Genomic DNA, 21,613 nt, shown 5'->3' with positions numbered 1-21,613 from the left:
AATGTACTCTTAGTCCTTAGTCCCATTTCCTCCATACATCCCACCATCCCCCTCCCTAATAAAACTGGTGTCATTAGGCAATGTTAATCTATTGTCGACACGTCTATGGGGACTGAGGTCTGGTGCCGGAGGGCGGAGTCAGGGCAGCGCATGCTCCCAGGGCTGCACCCCCGCATGCCTCTAAATTTAAAGGGAAGAAGGTTCTTTCTGGTGAAAAAGGTTCCGTCTCCTGTCCCTTGGAAGCGACGCCCATGCAGTATGGAGGAAAGAGAGTATGTTGGTCACTACTAATTTATTTAAACATCGATTTTTAAATAAGCCTTCTTTTAAAAAGGGCAAGATATGTAACAATCCAATATACTTTATCCAGAATCTGCTTAAGCTTAGTAGATGCTCTTTAGAGGTGCTTTTTACTCTTCCTACACCCGGAGATGACTTAATTCAATATCACTAGTACACTGTTCAGATTCAGAGGTTGCAGAAAGGAAAGGTTAAAGGAAGGAAACGGGTTAAACATTTCCTCAGGGCATGCAGTATACTTAAATCTTCCAATGAAGTCTAGGCAAAATCTTTCCCAGCAATAACGGTCTAAACACAAGTTATCAGCTATGAGGGACAGAAAATATCAGTCAATGGACTAGAGTCTGCAGGGAGCCAGGACAGCCAAAGTCAATTGGAGCACAGTCTATGGAGCTGAGGCACTTCGTAGTTCAGTCTTGCACAAAGTTAGTTTTGTAGAAAATCACTATAGGGTCACAAGCTGTTACACTTATGGAAAGCAGAGCTGAAATCTACTCTAACAAAAGTATCCACTGCAAGTCTCAACTGAGAAGAGCAAAGCTAAAGATACTGAGGTGCAAGTATACCAAGTCTGAACAGTACCTCTGGTTTGAAGAGTGGTCCAGCTGGATTCTGTCCTGTTGCAGCAATGAAGATCCTGGGTTCTTGAGCCTCAGTCGTGGGGACAAGAGGGAGGACGTCTGGAGGACTCCTGCGTGGCAATTTGGAGGTCGTTGACAGCTACAGGCTCTTTTTGGATCTGCGGCACTCAACGGTTTCAGCACGTGGTAAACGCCACTGGATTTCTGTTACCGGTTGGGATTCCTTCACTTGAGTCCTGTACTCTGGTGAGGGGACTCGAACTCTGGTCGTCCTGCTTCTGAAGGGTTGTTAGACTCCTGGAGCATCAGGCCGGAATGCAAACGTTGCACTCTACAGGTTTCTTGACCCCTGGCACTCTGTTCCTGCAGCAAAGTAGTACAGCTAGTCGGGGAAGATGGTCCAGTGGAGTTTGCCTCTGGGTCAGCTGGTCCCACTAACTGAAGGGAAAGTCGGCCCTTCCGGAGCTTCTCTTGTCAATCAGATAAAGGTGTTTCAGCACAGCAGTGTTTCATTGGGCAATTCACAGGTCCAGAAGGATGCAGCAAGCTTTGTTCAGGGTTTCTTCGTCGAGTGTTCTTCCCAGTGGTCGACTTTGCCTCTGGTCCAAAAGCCCTTGCCTTGTAAGCAGTTTTTCTCCCATTCAGCACAGGCTGTCAATCACACAGCAGTGTGGCTGTCCTGAAGCCAGCTAATCAGGACTAGTTGTATTCAGGCATTCCTAGAGCCCAAGGACGGGGGAGTTTTGGGAACCTCGCTCACTTCCTGCCCTTCCAGACACACCTAGCCAGAGGCGGGTTTCATGACTGAAGCCCGCCGAAGGCAAACCGAACAAAGGATTCAAACCTGGTTTGATGCGCAGAGTAAAACCCAAGACCGACCCCACAAACAGGAAAATTGCGAAAAAAGATGACCAGGGCCATTTTGACAAAAATGGTCACCCATGGGTGCTATACTGCAGCTGAGGGTTGCCTGCGGTAGAAAAGCACAATAGTTGGAAAATTAAACCACTGCCACCAGCCATTTAAAGTAGTGGGGGTAACCTATACAAAAATGTCATATGTAGGTAGGATAAGGGGCTACTAAGTAACCCCCCAGCACTCCACATAAGCTGGTGTATGCTGGACCTACAAAGAGAAAAGGCAAGTAAAGTCAATTTCACTTAACCATTCTTCGGAATGGTAGTTAACACAAGAAAAGATACTTGAACCTTGAGAAATCTAAAGTATTTCTGGGACACTGCAGTAAAGTGCTGTGTGGCACCATACAAAAAGATGCCTATGGAGTTTGTCCGACTCCAAACACAACGGCAATACATCCAAATAAGGTCAAAACACATGAGTGAGAAAAAGGTCCCACTCACTCCAGGGTTAGAAAGTCCTAAAGTGCAGCAAAAGAGCTGGGAGTCTTAAGGTTGAAGGGAATTGGCACAGAAATGAGAATGCTCCCTAACACCTCACCCTCTAATGGTTTGCATTCCACCCCAGGAGAGCAAGTTGCTTCTCAAACCAGCAGTATATCCGGTTCACTGCCCAAACTACAACAGAGCATGCTGTTGGATGTGCCATGCTCTTGCTTTCCAGTAGATCAAAATGTAGAACGCTCCTCTCATGGATAGCTTCCTACAAACTCGGAAAAAACCTATACGCCCAACAGGCAAGATGTTCTGCCACTCGCCATGATGACCAGTCTTCTATCATGATGCATGATCACCATGTCGGTCAGCCACTTTTGTTACTGCAGTGCAATCGGCAACACTATGTAAACTACATAAATTACTTTGCATTTGAGTATTGGCTGGGTAATGTGTTTTGAATGACCCATGTGTGATGACTGGACAATTAAATACGGCCTTGTCTTGCAGACCCTTCCGTCGCCTGGATGAAAATGGCGATCTGTGCTGGGATAAGATCACTCAGCTTGAGAAGGGCAAAGTATACAAGCAGGTGAGTCTCAGTAACCTTATTCGTTTTAAGGATTGCTTTCTAGTCCTATTTGTGTAATGTTAAAGAGAAGACGATCACTCTGAACATAGTCCTCAAAATGCAATTTGTGTAGTCCTTATTCTATTGTATTTGAGCATGGACCTAGCTTCGAGAAACAACGGAGGGCTTTGCAGAGGTATACAACAATACAGAGGCATAACAGCGTTTTAGAGGTATACAACAGTACAGAGGCATAACCGCACTTTACAGAGGTATAAAACTGTACTTAACGGAGCGCTTTGTAGAGGTATGCAACTGTACAGATGCATAACATAGGGCTTTTCACAGGTAACATATATACAGATGGGCACAGAGGGTGTAAAGCTGTACCGGGAGATGGGCAGGTGGCTTCTAGCGGTGGCGCGAGGGGCGATGTGATTGCCCAGGTCCTTTGAAGAGGTGGGTCTTGAGTTCTTTTCTGAATTGTAGGAGTGTGAGGGTGAATCTTATGCTGGCAGGGATGAGTTTCCAGTCTTGGGGCATAGGCAGAGAAGGCTTCTTTTATGGTCCTTTCTTTTTTGCAGCAGCGGATTTAAAGTCTGCATGTGTCCTGGTGTCTGGTGGTGCGCGGTAAGCTGGAGATGCTGAGTTTCTCTGCAAGGTAGCGCAGTGACTTGAGGACTGTCCTATAGATGATGCAGCAAGACTTGAAGGTGATTTGTGCGTGGAGTGGGAGCCAGTTAAGGTTGATGAGGGCGGTGGTAATGTGGTCGTATCTGTGTAGACCCTTGATGTGTGTGGCCGCGTGTAGGACACTACTCTGGGGCACAAGGGACGACAAGAGGCCTTAGAGTGCATTGCCCCATCCTGGTGGATGGGACCAATGCTTGAACGGTGCATCTAAAGCTGTCCGGAGGAAGGGCTTCGGATACCAAGCTGTATGAGCTTTCATGGCTGTTTTGAAGGAGATTTTTTGTCGATGTGGAACCCGACGCGCTGCAGGTGATTTTGGGAGTTCAAGGTTGATAGCCAGGTCTGGGTGTTGGTGAGGAGTAGGAATTCGGTCTTGGAGGGGGTGAGCTTAAAGTATGCACTGGACATCCCAGACTGGATCAGCGAGGGCCAGGTTTTGAGCCTATGGATGTCCTTGAGGTATAGCTGCCATCAGCGTATTGGTGGTTGTGTGGCTAGGAGGGCTCCCAATGGTTCCATGAGAAGATGGAATCCTGTGGGACTCAACAGTTGACCGGTAGCATTGGCGATCTAGGAGTCAATCTGAACAAACAGCTGGCAAGGCAGGACTTGAACCTGCATAGGACAAGGTTGCTGGTCCCCATGTGCCGATGTAGGGTGTCCATAAGCGTCTGGTGGTCTCCTGTGTCGAAAGCGGCTGAGTGGCTGTTTAGAACCAGGAGGCAGGGTTGGCCGTCAAGGATGTTGAGGGCGTCGACTACCTGTATGATTGCTGTCTCTGTGCTGGATCTTGGTCTAAACCCGGATTGGTAGGTTGGAGGGATTGTTGCTTTCTGTGTTGCTGCAGTTGTGCAGCTACTGCTTTCTTTCTTTACTAGGTTGCCTCTGGTGACACTTTTACCATCTCAGAATTGTGCACTGTTGTCTTTCAGGAAATGCTAATGTTCTCCCTGCACAGCAATGTGGCAGAAGCATCACTGCCCAACACTGGTAACTGAACATGCGATCAACCACTTCATCTCTTGCTGACTTTTTTTGACTATGTATATGGCTCTGTAATGTCATGGCTTGCTGGGTGTGTGATCTCCAAGTCTCAATTTTTGTCATGGATGAGCTTGCGTCACATGTTATGCCAAAGCTGTGAAGTCCATCCTGGTGTAAAATGTTGCACTAATTGGACTAGTTCTGTAGTTTGTAACTCTGGTGTTTCCCCATGCCAGCTGATTGTGAAGTTGGTAGCGCAAGCCTTGGTAGGTTCTATCAATGCATTGCTTTCACAGCTTACATGCCCAAGTCAGAATCTTGTGATCAATAAACGGCTCAATGTGCCTTTGGTTCAACTTGGAACATTTTCATTACCTATTGCAAAGGGATTACTGTGTAGGTCAGGGACTGTTTTTGGAATTGCCTTAGTGTTCAATGATGCACAATGATGTGGAATGCCTGCCGTTGCAGGCCTTAGTCAGTGTCAAGGCTGTAGACCGAATACAAACCTTTCTTAGAGACTTGCTTTCAGGACTGTTGGAATGTAATTGTGTAGCTTATTGCCTCCACTTTCTCTCCTTTTCAAGCTTTGCAAACTTCTAGAGCACAGAAGCATTGCTTTTTTCCACAGCATCAGAGTATACCACAAAGAATGTCACTGCCGATGGGGGCATCGGAATGGCGCCATTGGTGTTTGTCACTATAGCCCGTTTTGTCTCAATCTGCCACATCCAGCCTTTTGACAGTGTGATTGATGCCTGTGGGGGCAGAATTCCATTTTTGGGGCTTCTGAAGTCTCATTCTAAGGGGATCCCTTTTTGAAGTCGTCCTCTTGCCCAGGGAAACCACGTGGTAGGCCTAAATTGGCTATTGTGCATGTGAGCTCTTAGTGAGCCTGTGATGGCCCCCTCCATGGTGCCTTAAACTGGTCTAGACCCTTTCTTGTCACTGGGCTGCACACTAAACTTCATGTGGGAGTGGGCCTGTGTTTTTGGGGACACCCTGATTGGCTGTTCGCCAAAACATGTTTTGAGTCCCCTGTAGGATTTGTGGGTCATCGGAAGCCAGCGTCTGTTAGTGAAGGTAGCTGTAGGGGAGACCCTGTTTCTGCACTCTATTTTCTGGCAGACAAGCAGCTTTGCAAATACTCCTTTGGGAGTCTATCATAAGATGAGGAATACGTGGGAGGACACAATCGATTTGAAGAACAAGATACTTACCTGTGGTAACCTTCTTTCGAAGATGTTTCTCCCATGTAGTAATTGCCCCTCCCAGCCTAACCCGCAGTAGAATTTCCATGTCATGGCAGCTTAAGCTCTTTCAGGGTGAGTAGCTGTTGGGCATAGGATAAACCAATACATATAAAAAACTGAAGCAAATTGTCGCTGTGCGCGCTATACACCATCGATGTAAACACTGAGACCGAGGCCCTCGGGACATTTGAGTCGATGGGCATCGAGGCGCAGCACCCCTTCTGGAATTTCTTTTCAAAGCAGCTAAAGCTGGATATGGAGAACATAAGATGAGCAATACGTGGAAGGAATGTCCAGTCGAAGGAACGTTACGGCGGGTAAGTAACTTGTTCTTCTAAGGTGTGTCCAGCATTGTGGGTGGATCTGTTCACTTTTTGCTTGCTTGTTTCCAGGAGAGCGCAGAGTGAATTTGCTGTAGTTTCATTCTCTTTCGAACCAGATGTTGAAATCTCCCAGGACAATTAGGTTATCAAAGTAGTTTGAAAGGTTGACCATGGAGTCTGAGAGTCTCATTGCGAAGTTCAGGTCATAGGATGGCTGTCTGTTAATTAGAAGGAACACTGTTGGCTTGGTCGTTGATCTTGATGAGGAGAGATTCAGTCTTCTATGTCCTTTGAGGAGTTGCGTGACATAGATGTGGTATTTGTGCCATTGTGATTCCACCTTTGATTTTCTCTGGCATGTATTAGGTTGAAGTTGTCTATGGCTTTGTGGGTGATTGTCTTATAGTTTTCTGATAAAAACATGGCTGTCAGGAGCACGTCTGTCCCGCCCTTGCTTAGGAGATCCTGTATTTGTTTTGTGTTTTACCGTGTATCTTGGTAAGCTGCAGTGCAGTTTGTCTTTTTTCCATTGTGGGTTGTCTATCCTTTCCTTTCTTGAGTCTTACCCTGGGTGGTGGTTGACGGATTTTCATTACCTGGTGTTCTCGCTTTACTGATGCTGTTTGTTGTGGTTTGGTACTCTGTCTCTTGGTTGAGAAGTTTCAGTTGACTGCAGAATTTTTTTAGTTCGGTTTCGTGGCTGTTGGTTTTTACTGTGACGAATCTGACTGCTTCGTTCCTGATTCCATATTGTAATATTGATACTGATTTCCCAGGTTTGTCTAGCCCAAACCATTCTCCACCCTTTTTTTTTAATTATTTTTTTTTGTAATGTATGTGGAAGTGGGATGGAGTAGTGGGGATGCCTGGGCATGGTAAACCTAGGCCGTGTTCTAGTCATTGAGAAAGACTGCGACATTTAAAAAACACACAGGTGAACCAAATGAGCCAGATACTGCACGGCAGCAGACAGCTGCTGACACTGTGGAGGAGACGGAAGGCAAACCGTGCAGAAGAGCCGGGTCTGGACAAGTTTGCTGCTTTACAAATGCAGGAAGCTGCAGTAGCTGAGGACAGAAGAAGGCAACAAAACTCACGGCCTGCCAATGGCCCGGGAGCACAGACGCTGGAGAAACACAAAATTTGAAGACACCGTCCACAACCGGGAAGTCCAGGGAGAGTGACTGGGCCACTTCTGAACAAATCCGGTGTGCCGCATAATACATGGGAGAGCATTGCTGACACCAACATTGTTAACAAAACGAGCTCAAGTAAAGGCAGAGACAATAATACCAATACAAATTTTGTTGCATCAAAGTGCCTAAGTGTAAATGCAATACAATCATTATGAATATTGAGACTGCCTAAACAAAGGCAGTGATATAATCACAAGTACGGACGTGTTAAAAGCAAAAGGCTCAGTCAGCGAAAGTAAGAAGGGGTCAGTGATCCAATATTGGAAAATTGTAATAAGCTAGATGACGTCGACAGAGTGGAAAAGCCCTGTTCCGGGACTCGCAACCAAGCCAGAAACTGAAGATAACCTGCCAGGCAAGTAAACCAGGGGTAACAAATCAAAGGATAAAAGGGAAAGTCTGTTAGGGGAGTTTTCCTGATGTAAGACTTTAGTAAACTATCTCAGTGGTTTGTCGAGCACAAACTTAGTGTCAGTCCGTACTACTCGGAGACCTTGGTTGAATGGCAGAGCAGTTGGGTTTATCCTAAGAGGAAGATGTGAGCTGTAGGCAAGTACACCACCTAGTTAGTAATGCACATCAAAGAAACATACATTTATATTAAAATATAGATGTATTATATTTACACCAGTCCCTGTTAAATCAACACACAGGTACACGTCTCAATACTTTCGAAAGGCCACTACCTAGTTGGTGGTTGCTGAACGCATTCAATTGTTAAAAGAGTTTAACAGGTCTACCATACTATCAGTAATAACGTGCACCCACAAAATATGGTAATTGCATTTAGACAGCATACACGAGTGATTTCTGGGAAGGTTTCTGGTTAGTGTTATCCTAGCAGAGCTTCAGGTTCTAGAGGCAATTTGCCTGCACAGAGTATTTTAAAGTCCAAAACAACCCTAGCTAAAAGGCAGTTAGGAAGTCTTGAAAAGCAGCAGACGTAGGAAGATGCAATACGGCTTAACCAATGTTGTAGACCCTGTTAAAGGACGTGCTAAATGGGCACAAGCAGTTGCTTGAGTCTGAGGTAAGGGGGGGGGGTTGCCCTGGACAACTCCAACGCTCTGGAACGACTTTCTGGAATAATGTAAGCAATACCCTTTTCCCCACAGTACATCCGGTTGTCCAGCATGAGGTCTGGCATGGATTCACATGGTCCTGAATATTCCCAGTCAGGCTGGGAATCTTATGCAAAAGAAAAGTTTCACTTTCACTTAGAAATCACTGTCCTCTGGGGTCATACTGACCCCATCCAATGACCTTTCTCTCCCAAAGCCCCTCCTCTGGTAGTCCTCTTCAGATTTTTACCACAAGCTTCAGTGTTGGTAGTCCTAGATTTTGCTCTCCAAGCTATTTGGATGTTTTTTTTCTTCGTGTTATTGACAGAAAACCTTTTTATTCAAAAAAAGCCTGTGCTCTTTTCTCTTGTCGACAGTGGGGATCCATAGTCAGTGAAGTTCTGCACCTCAAGGGCAAAGAGTCTACAAGGACTCCGACCATTGAGGAAGAGGTGGGGGGAGGGGATCCCTCTTCAAGCCCTGCACCAAATACAGGCTACGGAATGTGTTTGTGGAGGGCAAGCAGCTATAATAACTCTACTGCCTGCACCCAGACCACAAGGAAGTAGTGCGAGATATGCCTCTCGTTCTCCAAGAAAACGACAAACGGGTGGAGTAGGCTGGTTGCATGGCTTAACGCTTTGGCCTCTGACCCATGCTCTGAGCAGGGTCTTGCCTCACCCAGGTCCCGACGGTCCAATAAGCGTTTTTAAAAGTCTTTTGAGGGCGCTTCATCTGTGGGGGCCTAAGATGAGGCAAAGAGCCACAGGTCTGGGTTCGCCTCGGAAGCAGATCCCAAAGTGGATAAGGCACGATCAGCATCGCTCCTCCACTGCCAGCCTACCATCAAGCCCCTTTTCAAAGTTTATTATTTATAATGCGCAGTCATACCCTCGGGTAACAGGGCGCAGCAGTTAAATGAATATGCGTAGCTTGGTTACAACAGCAAAAATATATATATACATACATGTAAAACAAGAGTTGTATACATATCTACAGGTGATGTTATAATCCTAAAGTCCAAAAAGTGGAAGTCCTCTACCCCGGCTAAACTACACAAGAAATCCGAGAAGCCGTGGACAGAGAAGAAAGCAGAGCATGCTTAACCAACACAGGCCAAGACCTAGTCGGTGACCTCCTTTGACTGCTACTACCACAAAAGCTACGGCTGTTGATCCTATGAGGGTTGCCTCCAGGGCTCATTGTCCCTGCCCCAAGGCAGGACACTGCTGCAGTAACTTTGCCAAAGTCTGCAAGCGCACGCCAGAAGGAGTGCAACCCGCTTCGGTTCAAGACTCCCAGGGGTGGTGGGGGGGGGGGGGTCCCCCCGAAACAGCCCTCCCAGGCCGTCGCCCAAAACCGTGGAGGACTTTCCTACGGACGATCAAGAGTCCTTGCATACAGTCCACGAGGGCGTTTAAGAGGATGATGGCGACTGGCTTAGTTTTCCTGTTCTGCCACTATCAGCCTCCAGTCGAACAAGAGGAAGCTTCATCCGACGCCCCCATTTCAGCCTCTTCCAGCACATCAGGTTCCTTTCTCCATCAGACCAGACACTGGTACAGGGACGGATACAGCCACGACAAATGACTGTCGCCGCAGACGGTGAATCTCCACATCTAGATGTTCCACATAGGGTGTTCCCACCAGATGAGGTGTGATCGTGCCACGCCGTGATCGCTAGGGCCTCGGAGCTATTACAGCTGGTGGCCGAGGAAACCAAGGAGGGCTAGGCGCAAGGCCAAGAGGAAGACTATCATGGTGGTGCCTTTCCTGGACGATGTTTGGGAGGAGGACCTAGCCCTCATGAAGAACCTTTGCACGGCTCCAGCCAAACAGGATAGGCTGGAGAAGAAATATAGGGTGCTGGGGTCACAGCCATCGCCGGACTGTCGGCAGTCGTGAGGAAACAGTTGGCTGACCCGTCCTCGGTCCCTCTGAACAGTAAGGGAAAAGGATGGATGCCATGGGAAAGGTGGTGATTTACAGCACAGCGTCCCCTATCAAGCCAGTCCACGCACTGGCAATCCTGGCCAGGTACGACAGTTGTGGTACAAGCTGAGACTGATCCTGGAGTTCCTCCCTGACGATCAGATGGAGGACATCGCTCTCTTCCGGGAAGGGAAAGTGGCTTCGGATCACGGCATCAGTCTTTGGAGGTTGCCGACATACGGTTCTGGCAAATGGGGAACGGTCTGCCTTCGTCGACAAGGTTGGATAAAAGCCACTAATTTCCATCAGGAGGTCCAAGTGAAGGTGCTGAACATGCCCTTAGGAGAGAATCTGTTTGGGAAGGCAGTCTACAAGGCCTCCAGTCCATCAAGGCAGATACAGAGGTAGCCCGCTCCTCCAGGGGGGAAAGTCGAGCAGGTTTTCAAAAGGGTTTGGCTCCTTTGTACCGACAGCCTTCCAGATCCTCAACTCGAGCCTACAGAGGCTGTTCCCAGGCCTATGGTAGCAGAGGACAGTCTCCCGCAGTGCAGGGCGCCAGCCTGAACTGGCCGGGACGTCGCCCCCCCACTCGTACCTCCCGGTGGGAGGTCGGCTGATCAGCTTCGTCAGCGAGTGGAGAAAGATCACCACCGACAGATGGGTGCTGGACACTCTCGTCCAAGGACACACCATGGAGTTCCAGTGCAGGTGTCCACGGATCCCTCTAGTTCCCTGTCAGGAACAGCACATCCCTCTGCTTCTGGAAGCAGTACGAGCCATGCTGCGAAAAGTGGTGATGAAGCTTGCTCCCCAACGACTTGCGTGTCTATTCCAGATACTATCTAGTCAGAAAGAAGAAAGGGGCTGGAGGCCCATCCCTGACCTACAATGTCTGAACAAATACCTAAAGTCCCAAAAGTTCAGGATGGTCACATTGCAACACATGCTCAGACAACTGGAAAAGACACTTTTTGATGTTGTTGGACCTGGAGGATGCCTTTTTCCACGTCGCCATTCAAACATCGGCCGTTTCTTCGTTTTGTGGTGCAGGGACGGCACTTATCAGTTCAAGGCCCTACCTTTCAAAGTCTGCCCCAGTGTTCACGAAATGCCTGGCACCAGTGGCAGCCCTTATGCATCTATTGGGCAAACACATATACCCGTACCTGGATGACTGGCTGATTTGTGCCCACTCGCGGGAGCTGACCGTCTGGTTACTGACTGATCTGGCATTCTCGGTCAACTATCCGAAGTCCTGCTTAACCCATCGCAGAAGGTGCTGTTCCTAGGTGCCAGACTGAGGAGAGGCTAGCAGCCATTCAAGGAAAGGTGCAGCGACTGCCACGGTGCGGGACATCAAGTCGTTACTGGGAATGTCTTCCTGCATCTACCTCGTCCGTCTCTGCAGTTTGCAGATGCGCCCTCTTCAGGAATTCCTGGATGCCTACTGGATACTGGTGTCCAGAAGCTTCACGGACAAGCTTGCTCAATGAAGTCTGGCAATAGGATGTGGGGCGTCGGCTCCAGCCTCACCCAAGGTACAGGGTTCCATACCAGAAGACGGCCGCCTGCCTGGCTGGGGAGCGCACACCAGATGTCTGCACGCCAGAGGCCTGTGGCTGCCAGAGAAGGATCTTCATATCAACATCCTGGGACTTCGGGAAGTGTTCTGGGCCCTCAAGTTGTTCAATCTCTGAAAGGCAAGGTGGTGAGGTTCTTCACGAACACCACCACCTTGTTTTATATCAGGAAGCAGGGGGGCACTCGATCCCCAGCGCTCTGCAAGGAAGCACAGGAATTGTGGCGCTGTGCTGTCGGACAGGGGATGTTCCTCGTCCCTCTCCACCTGGCTGGAGTCAAGAACCCCATTGCAGACTCCCTCAGCAGGGAACTCTGCTCCTGCCATGAGTGGGAGCTTCTGCAGGATAAGGTGGACCTCCTATTCGTCAAATGGGCAGACCCCAAATTGTTTGGCCTGCAACGGTGGCAAACTCCAAATGCCAGACTTGCCAGCATATTCCACCAGCTGAGTTGCCTGGGGGACGCGTTCTCCTTCTCGTGGGAAGGAATCTGTATAAGTTTCCTCTGTTCCCTCCCCTGCTACGAGTCATCAACAAACTCGGACAGTGTAATTGCAGGATGATACTCCTCGCCAAGGCAGATTTGGTATCTGGACCTTCTCTCTCGGGGTCGCCTCTGGTCAAGCTGCCATTGGTTCTGGATTTTCTCACGAGAGAAGGAGGTGCAATCCTTCATCATGACCCCATGATGGAGAAGCTAGGAAGATCCCGCTTCAGGAACTGCTCCAAGTGCGGGCTACGGAACGTGTTTGTGGAGGACAAGCACCTCCAATGCCAGTCTTCATCCAGAACACAAGGAATGAGAATGCAGGATCTGCCTCGGCTTCTCCAAGATGAAGCATCAACACACTAGACTGGCGGCGTCGCTGAATGTCAAGGCCTCTGCCCCATGCACTGAGCAGGGTGAGGCCTCGCCCAGGATCGGCGGCTTGAGGAGCGGGTTTCTAAGTCTGTTGAGGACTCCTCCCCCATGGGGGCCCAAGACAAGGCCAAGCACTGCAAATCCAGTTCCACCGGGGTCGCCGCGTAACCGGGTACTGCGATGGGCAGGGCACGTTCGCCATCCACCTCCATTGCCAGCCAACGATTGAATTCCTCAAAGAGTAAGTCGCCCAACCCGGCTAAACTGCGTGTGGGGTCCGAGAAGCCAGGGGCAGAGAAGACTGTTGAGCTGCCCATGAAGGCCTAGTCGGCTCGAGAGGCCTTTGTCGACGATCACGCTGGTGGCTATTGCTCTCATGAAGGCACAATGGGCTGTCCTGTAAAGGTAGCCCCCACAACTCAGGTGTCACTGTTCGAGGCGAGAAACCGCTGCAGTGACTTTGGCGAAGTGTGCTGGCACGCCAGATAAGAGGATGCTGTCTGAGCCCAGCTCCGACCCCTCATGATGGAAAAGTGGGGATGCAGGGCATGGATACCCCGGTCCAACACCAGGCTGTGTCCCAGGCCATGGAAGTTTATCCACGGCCACGAGGACCTGGAGTACTTGCACATGGTCCACTAGGACCTGGAAGAGGATGGCAGCGATTAAGACGGTGCCGGACCTAGTGCTCCGATCATGCCAGCTGAGCTGTATCTCTGGACATCCTGTCAACCCTGTACACTTTGGTGTCGGAGATCCAGAGGAGGATTTCGCAGGCCCCAGTTCCTACGCTCCTCCCAACCCCCGGCTCTGGCAAAGAGATGTCATCTGATGCCCCGTTTCAGGCTCTACATCTGCCATCTGCATTGGCACCTGACTTTTTTTTTTCCCCCCCTCCACCCCCACCTCTGTTAAAACTGCCACGACTGAAGACATTCATAGCTGACTGGTCTCTGCAGCTGATGGCATCCCCACCGGATGAGGTGGTCGTTCCATTCAATGGTCGCCAAAGCTTCCGAACTTTTCAAGCTTATGCCCAAGTAGACCAAGAAGGGGGGTTTCCTGTACCAGAGACACAAGGCCAAAAGACCGACCCTCATGGCGGTCCCCCTTCTGGACGACTTGTGGGAGGAGGGCCTGGCCCTCTTGAAGAATCCTTGCACGGCTCCGGCCAAACTGGATAGGTTGGAGAATAAACACCAGGTGCCGGAGTCTGTGCCGAAGGTCACATCCATCGCCGGACTCTGTGGTTTCAGCGGCCTCGAGGATCAATGACCCCCTTCCTAGTCATCGGTCCCTACAGACAGCAAGGGGAAGATGGACCCCATGGGAAGGAAGATTATTTACACTGCAGCGTCCACCATCAAGGCGGCCCACACCCTGGTGATACTGGCCAGGTATGCAAGGGGGATGTGGGTTACAAGCTGGGCTAGATTCTGGAGTTCCTCCCTGACAAGAGGATGGAGATCGCCCTCTTCCAGGAGGAGAGGTGGCTTCAGACCATGCCATAACGGTGGCCGTGGACATCGCCGACAGAGGGTTCTGGCAGATAGGGGAACATGGTCTGCCTTCGTCAAGGCACGCTGAAGGCCATGAATTTCCACAAGGAGGTCCAGGCGAGGGTACTGGACATGCCGTTAGATGGAGATTACCTTTTTGGTAAGGTCGTGGACGAGTCCCTGCAGGCCATCAAGGTTGCTATAGACTGCCTGTTCCCTGGGCACGCTCCAGCAACACTGCTCTTCGTTTCGCTCCTCCGGAGGGAAGTCTAGCAGATCGGCAAAAGGTTTCTCCTCGTCATACCACTGGCCTGGCCTTCCAGGTCCATGACCCAGGAGGCCTACAGAGGCCTTTCCCAGGCCTACGGTGGTGGTGGTCGGTGCCACGGTCGCCCTCAAGGCAGGACACCACCACTGAAGCAGGCCTGAACTGGCCAGGATGTCTGGAGTGCACCCTGGTAGGAGGCCAGCTGACTGGATTAGTCAGCGAGTGGTCTACAATCACTGACAAATGGGTGCTGGATGCTCTTGCCGGGCCAGAGCAGCACATCCCTCAACTCTAGGAGGAGGTATGGGGCCATGCTACGAAAAGGGACAATAGAGCTGGTTCCACGACGACGCCGGGGCTCCGGAGTCTATTCCAGATACTTCTTAGTCCAAAAGGAATCCCGGGGCTGGAATCCCATTCTGGACCAGCAACATCTCAAGTATCTCAAGTTCCAAAAATTCAGGATGGTCACTTTGCAGCACATGCTCGGCCAACTGGAAGGAGGAGACTTCTTGACGTCGCTGGACCGGGAGGACTTGTACTTCCACATCCCCATTCACAAGAACCACTGAGTTACTATGCTTCATAGTGCAGGGACGGCACTTCCAGTTAAAGGCCCTCCCCATTGGCCTGAAGTCATCCCCCAGGGTTTTCACGAAGTGCCTGGTGGTGGACCTTGTGTCTACGGGGGATACCCGTACCTCAACTGGCTCATCTGGGGCAGTTTGCAAGAGTTTGCCGTCGGACACAAAGATGACGTCCAGCTGCTAACGGATCTGGGATTCTCATCAATTATCCGAAGTCCTGCTTGACACCATCACAGAACGAGCGGTTCCTAGGAGCCAGGCTCAATACGGTCTCCAGCCTAGCGTCGCCCTCTGAGTAGCAGCGATTCTGGGGAAGGTGCAACGGCTGTCGTCACTAGAGACCGCCACGATGTGGACCATAAAGTCGCTGCTTGGCATGATATCGTCTTGCATCTACCTTATCCAGCTTTGCAGGTTACGGATGCGACTTCTTCAGGAGTTCCTGGATGCTCGCTGGTTACAGGTGTCCAGAAGCTTTGCGGACAAGATCCTGCTCGACAAGGAGTTCTGTCGGGTGATAAGGTGGTGGGGCGTTCACTACATTGCCCGGGGCACAGGTTTTCAAAGCCCTCCATACCAGTTACCACAGACGTTTCCCAGAAAGGCTGGGGCAACCAAACCGGACGTCTGCACGCCAGAGGACTGTGGCTGACGGAGGAGAGGGATCTTCACATCAATATCCTGGAGCTGCGGGCAGTGTTCTGGGCCATTGGGCCATTCCTTCAGTCTCTGAAGCGCAAAGTGGTGAGGATCTTCACGGACGACAGGTCCTTGCCAAGGCCAGAGCATTTTCTACTTTGAAGTGCTACGGTCACAAGTGGAAACATTTTGCTATGTGGTGCCGGTCGCAGAAGATCACCCCTCTGAGGTCGCGGCCCCGCAGATTCTTCCATACTTATCCTTGGCCAAGGCCGGACTGGTGAACACCTCCATCAAGGTGCATCTGGTGGCTATCTCCCGCTACACCAGGTCTCCAGGAAGATCTTCACTTTGGTCTCACTGTTGCGTCAAGGAATTACTCCAAGGACTGTTTCGATCTTTCCCGCCGGTGAAACTCCTGCCCCGGCGTGGAAACTCGACGTGGTGCTGACTCAAGGGGTCCACCACCAAGCCTTTGCATTAGGCCCCTCTCGTTCCTCTCGTGGAAGTCTGCTTTCCTTGTGGCTATCATCTCTGCCAGGAGGGTGGGTGAGATCCAAGCCCTATCCGGCAAACAACCATATCTGACTTTCCACGAGTCCAGGGTGGTGCTGCGGATGCACCCCTCTCTCATGCCGAAGATTCCATTAGATTGCCACCTCAACCAGCCTTTGGTGTTACCTGTGTTTTTCCTGAAGCCTTCATCACCGGCTGAAAGGGCCTTGCACTTGCTGGATGTTGCTCGTGCCCTGAAGTTTTATGTGACAGTTTTTGGAAGACTGCTCAACTGTTTGTGAATGTTGGTCGTGTGAACCATGGGAAGGCCTTGTCCAAGGCTTCAATCTCAAGGTGGCTCTCCGGCTGCATCACGCTCTGTCATCGGTTGGCAAACCGACTGCTGCCCGAACATTCGAGAGGCCACTCCACTAGAGCGATCGCTGCGACAACAGCGTTTGTCTACTGTGCCCCTGCTGAACATCTGCAGGGCTGCTACGTTGAGTTTCACGCACCTTCACGAAGTTCTACTGCGTCAACGGGGATTCCACAGAGGAGTCCAGAGTTGGCCAAGCAGTGCTAAGCAACCTGTTCGCTTGAGACGCGTCTGTTCCAGGGTTAAGTTTAATTGCTTCTGTTCCTTGCCACCTCCCGTGGTTGTGTAATGTTGTACTGCTATGGATTTGTTATTCCTGAGCATGTTGAATCCATGCCAGACCCCATGCTGGAGAAGGAACAAGTTACTTACCTGTAACTATTGTTCTCAAGCATGGGTCTGGCATGGATCTGCATGCGGACCCTCCCACCTACCCCTCGGCAGCTCATGTCATACTACCACTTTACATGCTTACCAAATCTGAAGATGGCTGCCAGGAGGGGCTTAGGAGTTTCATTGAATGGGACAGTATGACCCAGAGGACAGTCATTGGCTTAGAGGAGAAATACAGTTTCTAATTGAAAGTGAAATGGCTTTTCTTTTACTGAGAATTCCCGGCCTGACTGGGAATATTCATAAGCATGTGAATCCATGCTGGAGAACCATAGTGTCATGATGCCTACCTCCAAGGAGCCAGGTCCGACCCAGCAACCCCAGAGGCGGGCATCATTTTCCCCAGGGGAGTGCCAGCGGGCCCAAGCTGGGGCCCTTTGGACGCAGTCCTGGCGCCTTAGGCGCCAGGCTCATGTTGGACCTCTGTCCTGGCGCCTTAGGCGCCAGGCTCATAAAGCTAGACATGTGTTTAAGTGTTTTAATGTGCACTTACCTGATGCAGACCATGCTGCCACATCCAGGCCCTCTTGAGGCCTGAATGGAACTACTTTACCTGTGGGACTACTTTCCACCCGGGTGTGGTCGGGGAAGGATACATACCTGATCGGAAGAAGGATACACACTTGGAACTTCTTCCAAAGCTATTTAAACCACACCTGATCAGCAACTCACGCTTCGCGTTGTTCTGCTCCTCGCAGCTGGACGCTCACCGTGTCAGCTCCTGCATCTGGACCTCAGCCACGCCTGTCAGTATCCTGGGTCACCTGCAAAGGGAGACAAAAGACCTTACCTGCTAAATCAGCACCACAGAGACATCACACCGACGATCCTGAAAAGGAAGACATTTTAAAAGCATTTCGCTACAGCAATGCATGTCACTCACCTTTCCTGGACGCCACCATCTTCAGCAGCGATCATCCGGATCCACAGCCACTTCCCAGAGCCTAGAGAGAAAAAGACAAGAACAAGGTGAGAGAAGGAAGGGAATAGGAAAAGCTCAGTTTCCGAAGTCTTACCTGTTGGGTCATTCCCATTTCATTTCGGGTCTTGCTGCTTCCAGACATCCGGACCCCGGCCCCTATGGGGAAAAAAGACAAAGACATTGAATGAGCGAATGCAAAGACATTACCCGAGCGCTCATCCAGAACTTACCTGTCATTTACTGGAACTGCACGTTTCACTTCGGGTCGGCGCCATATCTCCGGCATTCCGAACCCCAGCCCCTAAGGGGGAAAAAGACAATGAACATTATTATTAAGCTTGGACTTTTGAACTTGCAACAGAACTTTTACAGAGTCTTACCTGAATAGTCATGTTTACCTGAACTCTCCTCAATCCAGTGAAGTAACTGGGTTTCAACGCGCCCCTGCATCAGAAGCAGGATGGAGAGCTCATCCTTCTTGACCCTAAGGTGAGACTTCACGGGGAATCGTGGAAGGGTATCGTGGAGGGTTGGAAGAGAGTGGGAGGCTTGAGCATAACTCAGTCAGTAGGTAATACTCCCTTTTCACGCACAGGGGAATATTCCTGCGAGCCGGAGAAGCCAGTGTAGAGGGGCCCTTCCTGTCCATCTTCAGAGTCCTGCGCTTCACCATTGAAGAAGCTTCAGCACTCGAAGCCAGACCTGCGCCTCCGTGGGAATCAGGTGAGCGTTACACATAGTTACAGCTAAGAAACGTGTTCCATCTCTCTATCCTTATTAAATGAAGTTACTCTAGGATAAAGGAAATCATCTCAAAGGAGGATCGTAAGGGTCCCCAGCAACACTGGCCATGAGGAGCTGCGTGCTGCAATAGTAAAATGCAGATTCCTTTAAGAGTTTATGGAGGAAAATGGACTCCATCGGGCAAGTAAAATACAAAGAATAGGGTTCCAGATGTCGGAGCCCATAAGAATGAATGAGTGGGAAAAGGCTCCACTCATTCAGGATTTAAGAGAAAGGTCCAGAAGTCCAGCAAAAAGTGCTGGGGCTCTCACTGGGAGAGGGGCTGATGCATAAAAATGTAAAAATCTCCCTAACAAGGTCAATACCCCTTTTCAGGAAACAAGGAACCATACCCAAGCAGGTGAGTATACCAGGGAAGGAGCAGGAACAAGCAATAATACCATGGCAGGAGGGTATAGAAGGGAAGAAGTCCCTCTGCTTTATCACTCCTTAAATGGGAAAGCATGTATCGGACAAGGGAAGACTCATGCACCATTAAGGATTCCAGAGACCAAGCAAGAGGCTACACAGAAAGGGGAGAGCCTTATCCCTCTGAAGTACCAAGAGAAGGAACTAAACCGGGGAACCCTGGCAGGAAAGTAAACCAGGGGTAGAATGAAGTGAACCAATCTGAAGTTGTGGAATAGTGACGGGGAGGGGGGGGGGCGCAAATACCCCTTGAGAAAGGCAGGAAAGAGACCATGTAGATAGAAAAGAATACTCAAGGGGAGAAGCATCTTCTTGGGGAAACATTGGATCATTTTTGGGTGCACCAGAAGCACCAAACAGATTGAGAAACACAGGGGAAGGAGGAACCCATATTCTTGGTGAAACAATTTCATTTTCCTTTGTGTTTGGAACTTAAAGAATAAGCTATACATCTATAGCTCAGAAATCCCAATTTGCACCTTGTAATCACTTTAGCATGTAAGGGTCGGAGTTGACACAGGACACTTAATTTGTTAGACATTCTGACCACATTAATTAGTTTTCAGGTAGGGTGACCCCTCATAGACATAGGGACAGGTAGGATTTCCCCAACCCCCTCTTAATTTTAAATGAAGTTTATAACCAAAAACTCCCAACACTGCCTGATATTTACTCTTGCCACCTTACAGTACATATGGTCATTTCAGTCTTTGGTTATGTAAGGGGTGTTTAAGGTTAGGAGTTCAAGTTTGCCCCTGATTCTTTTTGGAGTCTTGCTGACGGTCTTCCGAGTTGCTGTTTGTGTTGTGGTATGTTTGGTGTGGCATCCCATTAGAATCCGGGTTTGTTTGGGCTCTTGCTTGTGGTTGTTTTTCTGTTGAGCTGGAGTTTTAGGTGGAGAGGTAGTGTGAGATATATTCAGTGTTTGCTCTTTTCTTTGTCCATATCCTTAGTCAGTTTAGAGGTGCCCCCACCGGGCTTCTGGGTGTTGTGAATATTGGTGAGTTTCCGTTCTGCCGGGTTGGTTCAGTTTTTTTTCCAAGTTTCTATATCTTGTATCTAGGCCTATTCGTGGTATGGGTTTGTTGTGGTGGGTTTCTGATGTAGTCTGAGTGTCTGCCCTCCTGGGTTTTATGTATTTGGAATAACCGATGAGAACTTTCTGCTGCAGCGCCGGTCTTGCTGTGGTTTTGGTGATGGTCTCGGTTTCGTTTGAGTTGAGATGTCGTCTAGTATATTGCCTTAGGCTAGTGCCCTCTTGGGTTGTTTTATGATCAGTTATGTTTTCATGCATTCCCGGTTTTCATTATAAGTCTGGGTGTCCCGTAGTGTTGTGTAGATGTGCTTCCCAGTGGCATAGGTGCTAGAATATGGTTCAAAGTGGCGAAAGCCGCCCTGTGTTGTCCCAGTACTGCTTCCGTGGCAAAGGTCTCTGTGGTTGGATTTTGTGCAAGTATCTAGTTCTCCGTGGCAGAAACCTCCCCCTGTGGTCACCCAGTACTGTAACTCTAGTGAAGGCCTATCATCCGAGGTTAGCTTTGTGGTTGTTTGTATTGGGTTCACTGTTGTGAAGCATCCTAGTGGTTGCCCAATATTGCTTAACGGAGGCAAAGGCCTCTGTGGTGGCTAGGTTTTGTGCTAGTTGGGTACACCGATTTGACAACTGTTTTGTGTTGGTCCAGAACTAGGGTTGTAGGGGAGTTAGGTGTAGGCAAGCTTCTGTCGGAGGTGACCTGTGTGGAGGTAGAATTAAACGGTGATGAAATTGAGCATAACACAGGTAAAATCTGGGTCTGGCATCGTGGTTGTGGGTGGGAGGTGAGCTGTGGGGGCAACGCAGTGTTATCAAAACTCTATGGAACAGTACCTGTCAAAGGAGCTTTATCCTTCTGTCGCTGCAGGTGGTTACATCTGCTTTCGCAAGGGTGATGACTTGGAAGTAACCAACCCTCTGGGTCCAGCAAGATTTTGGCAGTGGCAGGAGTTTACAGTAGTCACACCACTGGGTGTAGTGGGTACGACAGTGCATGGGATTTACTGTAATTGACCTCTGGGTGCAGCAGGCTTTAAACAGTTGACGCAGTCAACACGATTGCTGAACCTAGAGCGCAGCGACTTTTGAACAGTGGCTGGAAACAGCACAGTAGCCGAGTCTCTTGGCGCAGTGAGGTTAAACTGTGACGGGGATCAACTGTAAGTAACCTCTGAGCACTGCAATTCAATCTATGCTAGGAGTCCACAACTAAACCTCGGAGCTCAGCGATATTTTAAGCAGACTGTGTAACCTCTGAATTCAGCAAGATTCAAGTAGCAGCAGGAACCAACCACAACTAAAACCTTTCAGTGCAGCAAGGTTTAAAGCAGACTTACTGTATTGAATTCAGCAGATTAAACTATTGACTGTAACAACCGCAATACTATGCATACCTTTTTAGAATTGTATTGTAGTTGTCATTTATGTAGCGCCTTTCCCATTTGTATGGCCTCAATGCACTTTGTGGTAGGAACGTGCTCGGGGACCTAAGTCCAGGTAT

General features: G+C 49.6%; 1 protein-coding gene across 1 annotated transcript in view; it reads left to right on the top strand.

Moving 5' to 3' along the window:
- Positions 1-21,613, top strand: part of NT5DC2 (5'-nucleotidase domain containing 2) — a 355,042-nt gene that overhangs the window by 314,738 nt on the left and 18,691 nt on the right. Inside the window, exon 10 of the mRNA XM_069645426.1 lies at positions 2,744-2,825. Within this exon, the coding sequence (XP_069501527.1) occupies positions 2,744-2,825 (82 nt within the window). The remainder of the gene's footprint in view (positions 1-2,743; positions 2,826-21,613) is intronic.

Source organism: Ambystoma mexicanum, chromosome 2p (assembly GCF_040938575.1).
Source record: "Ambystoma mexicanum isolate Mex_15411 chromosome 2p, UKY_AmexF1_1, whole genome shotgun sequence".
In the NCBI taxonomy this organism is placed as follows: domain Eukaryota; kingdom Metazoa; phylum Chordata; class Amphibia; order Caudata; family Ambystomatidae; genus Ambystoma; species Ambystoma mexicanum.
This window is presented reverse-complemented; position numbering and strand designations above follow the sequence as displayed.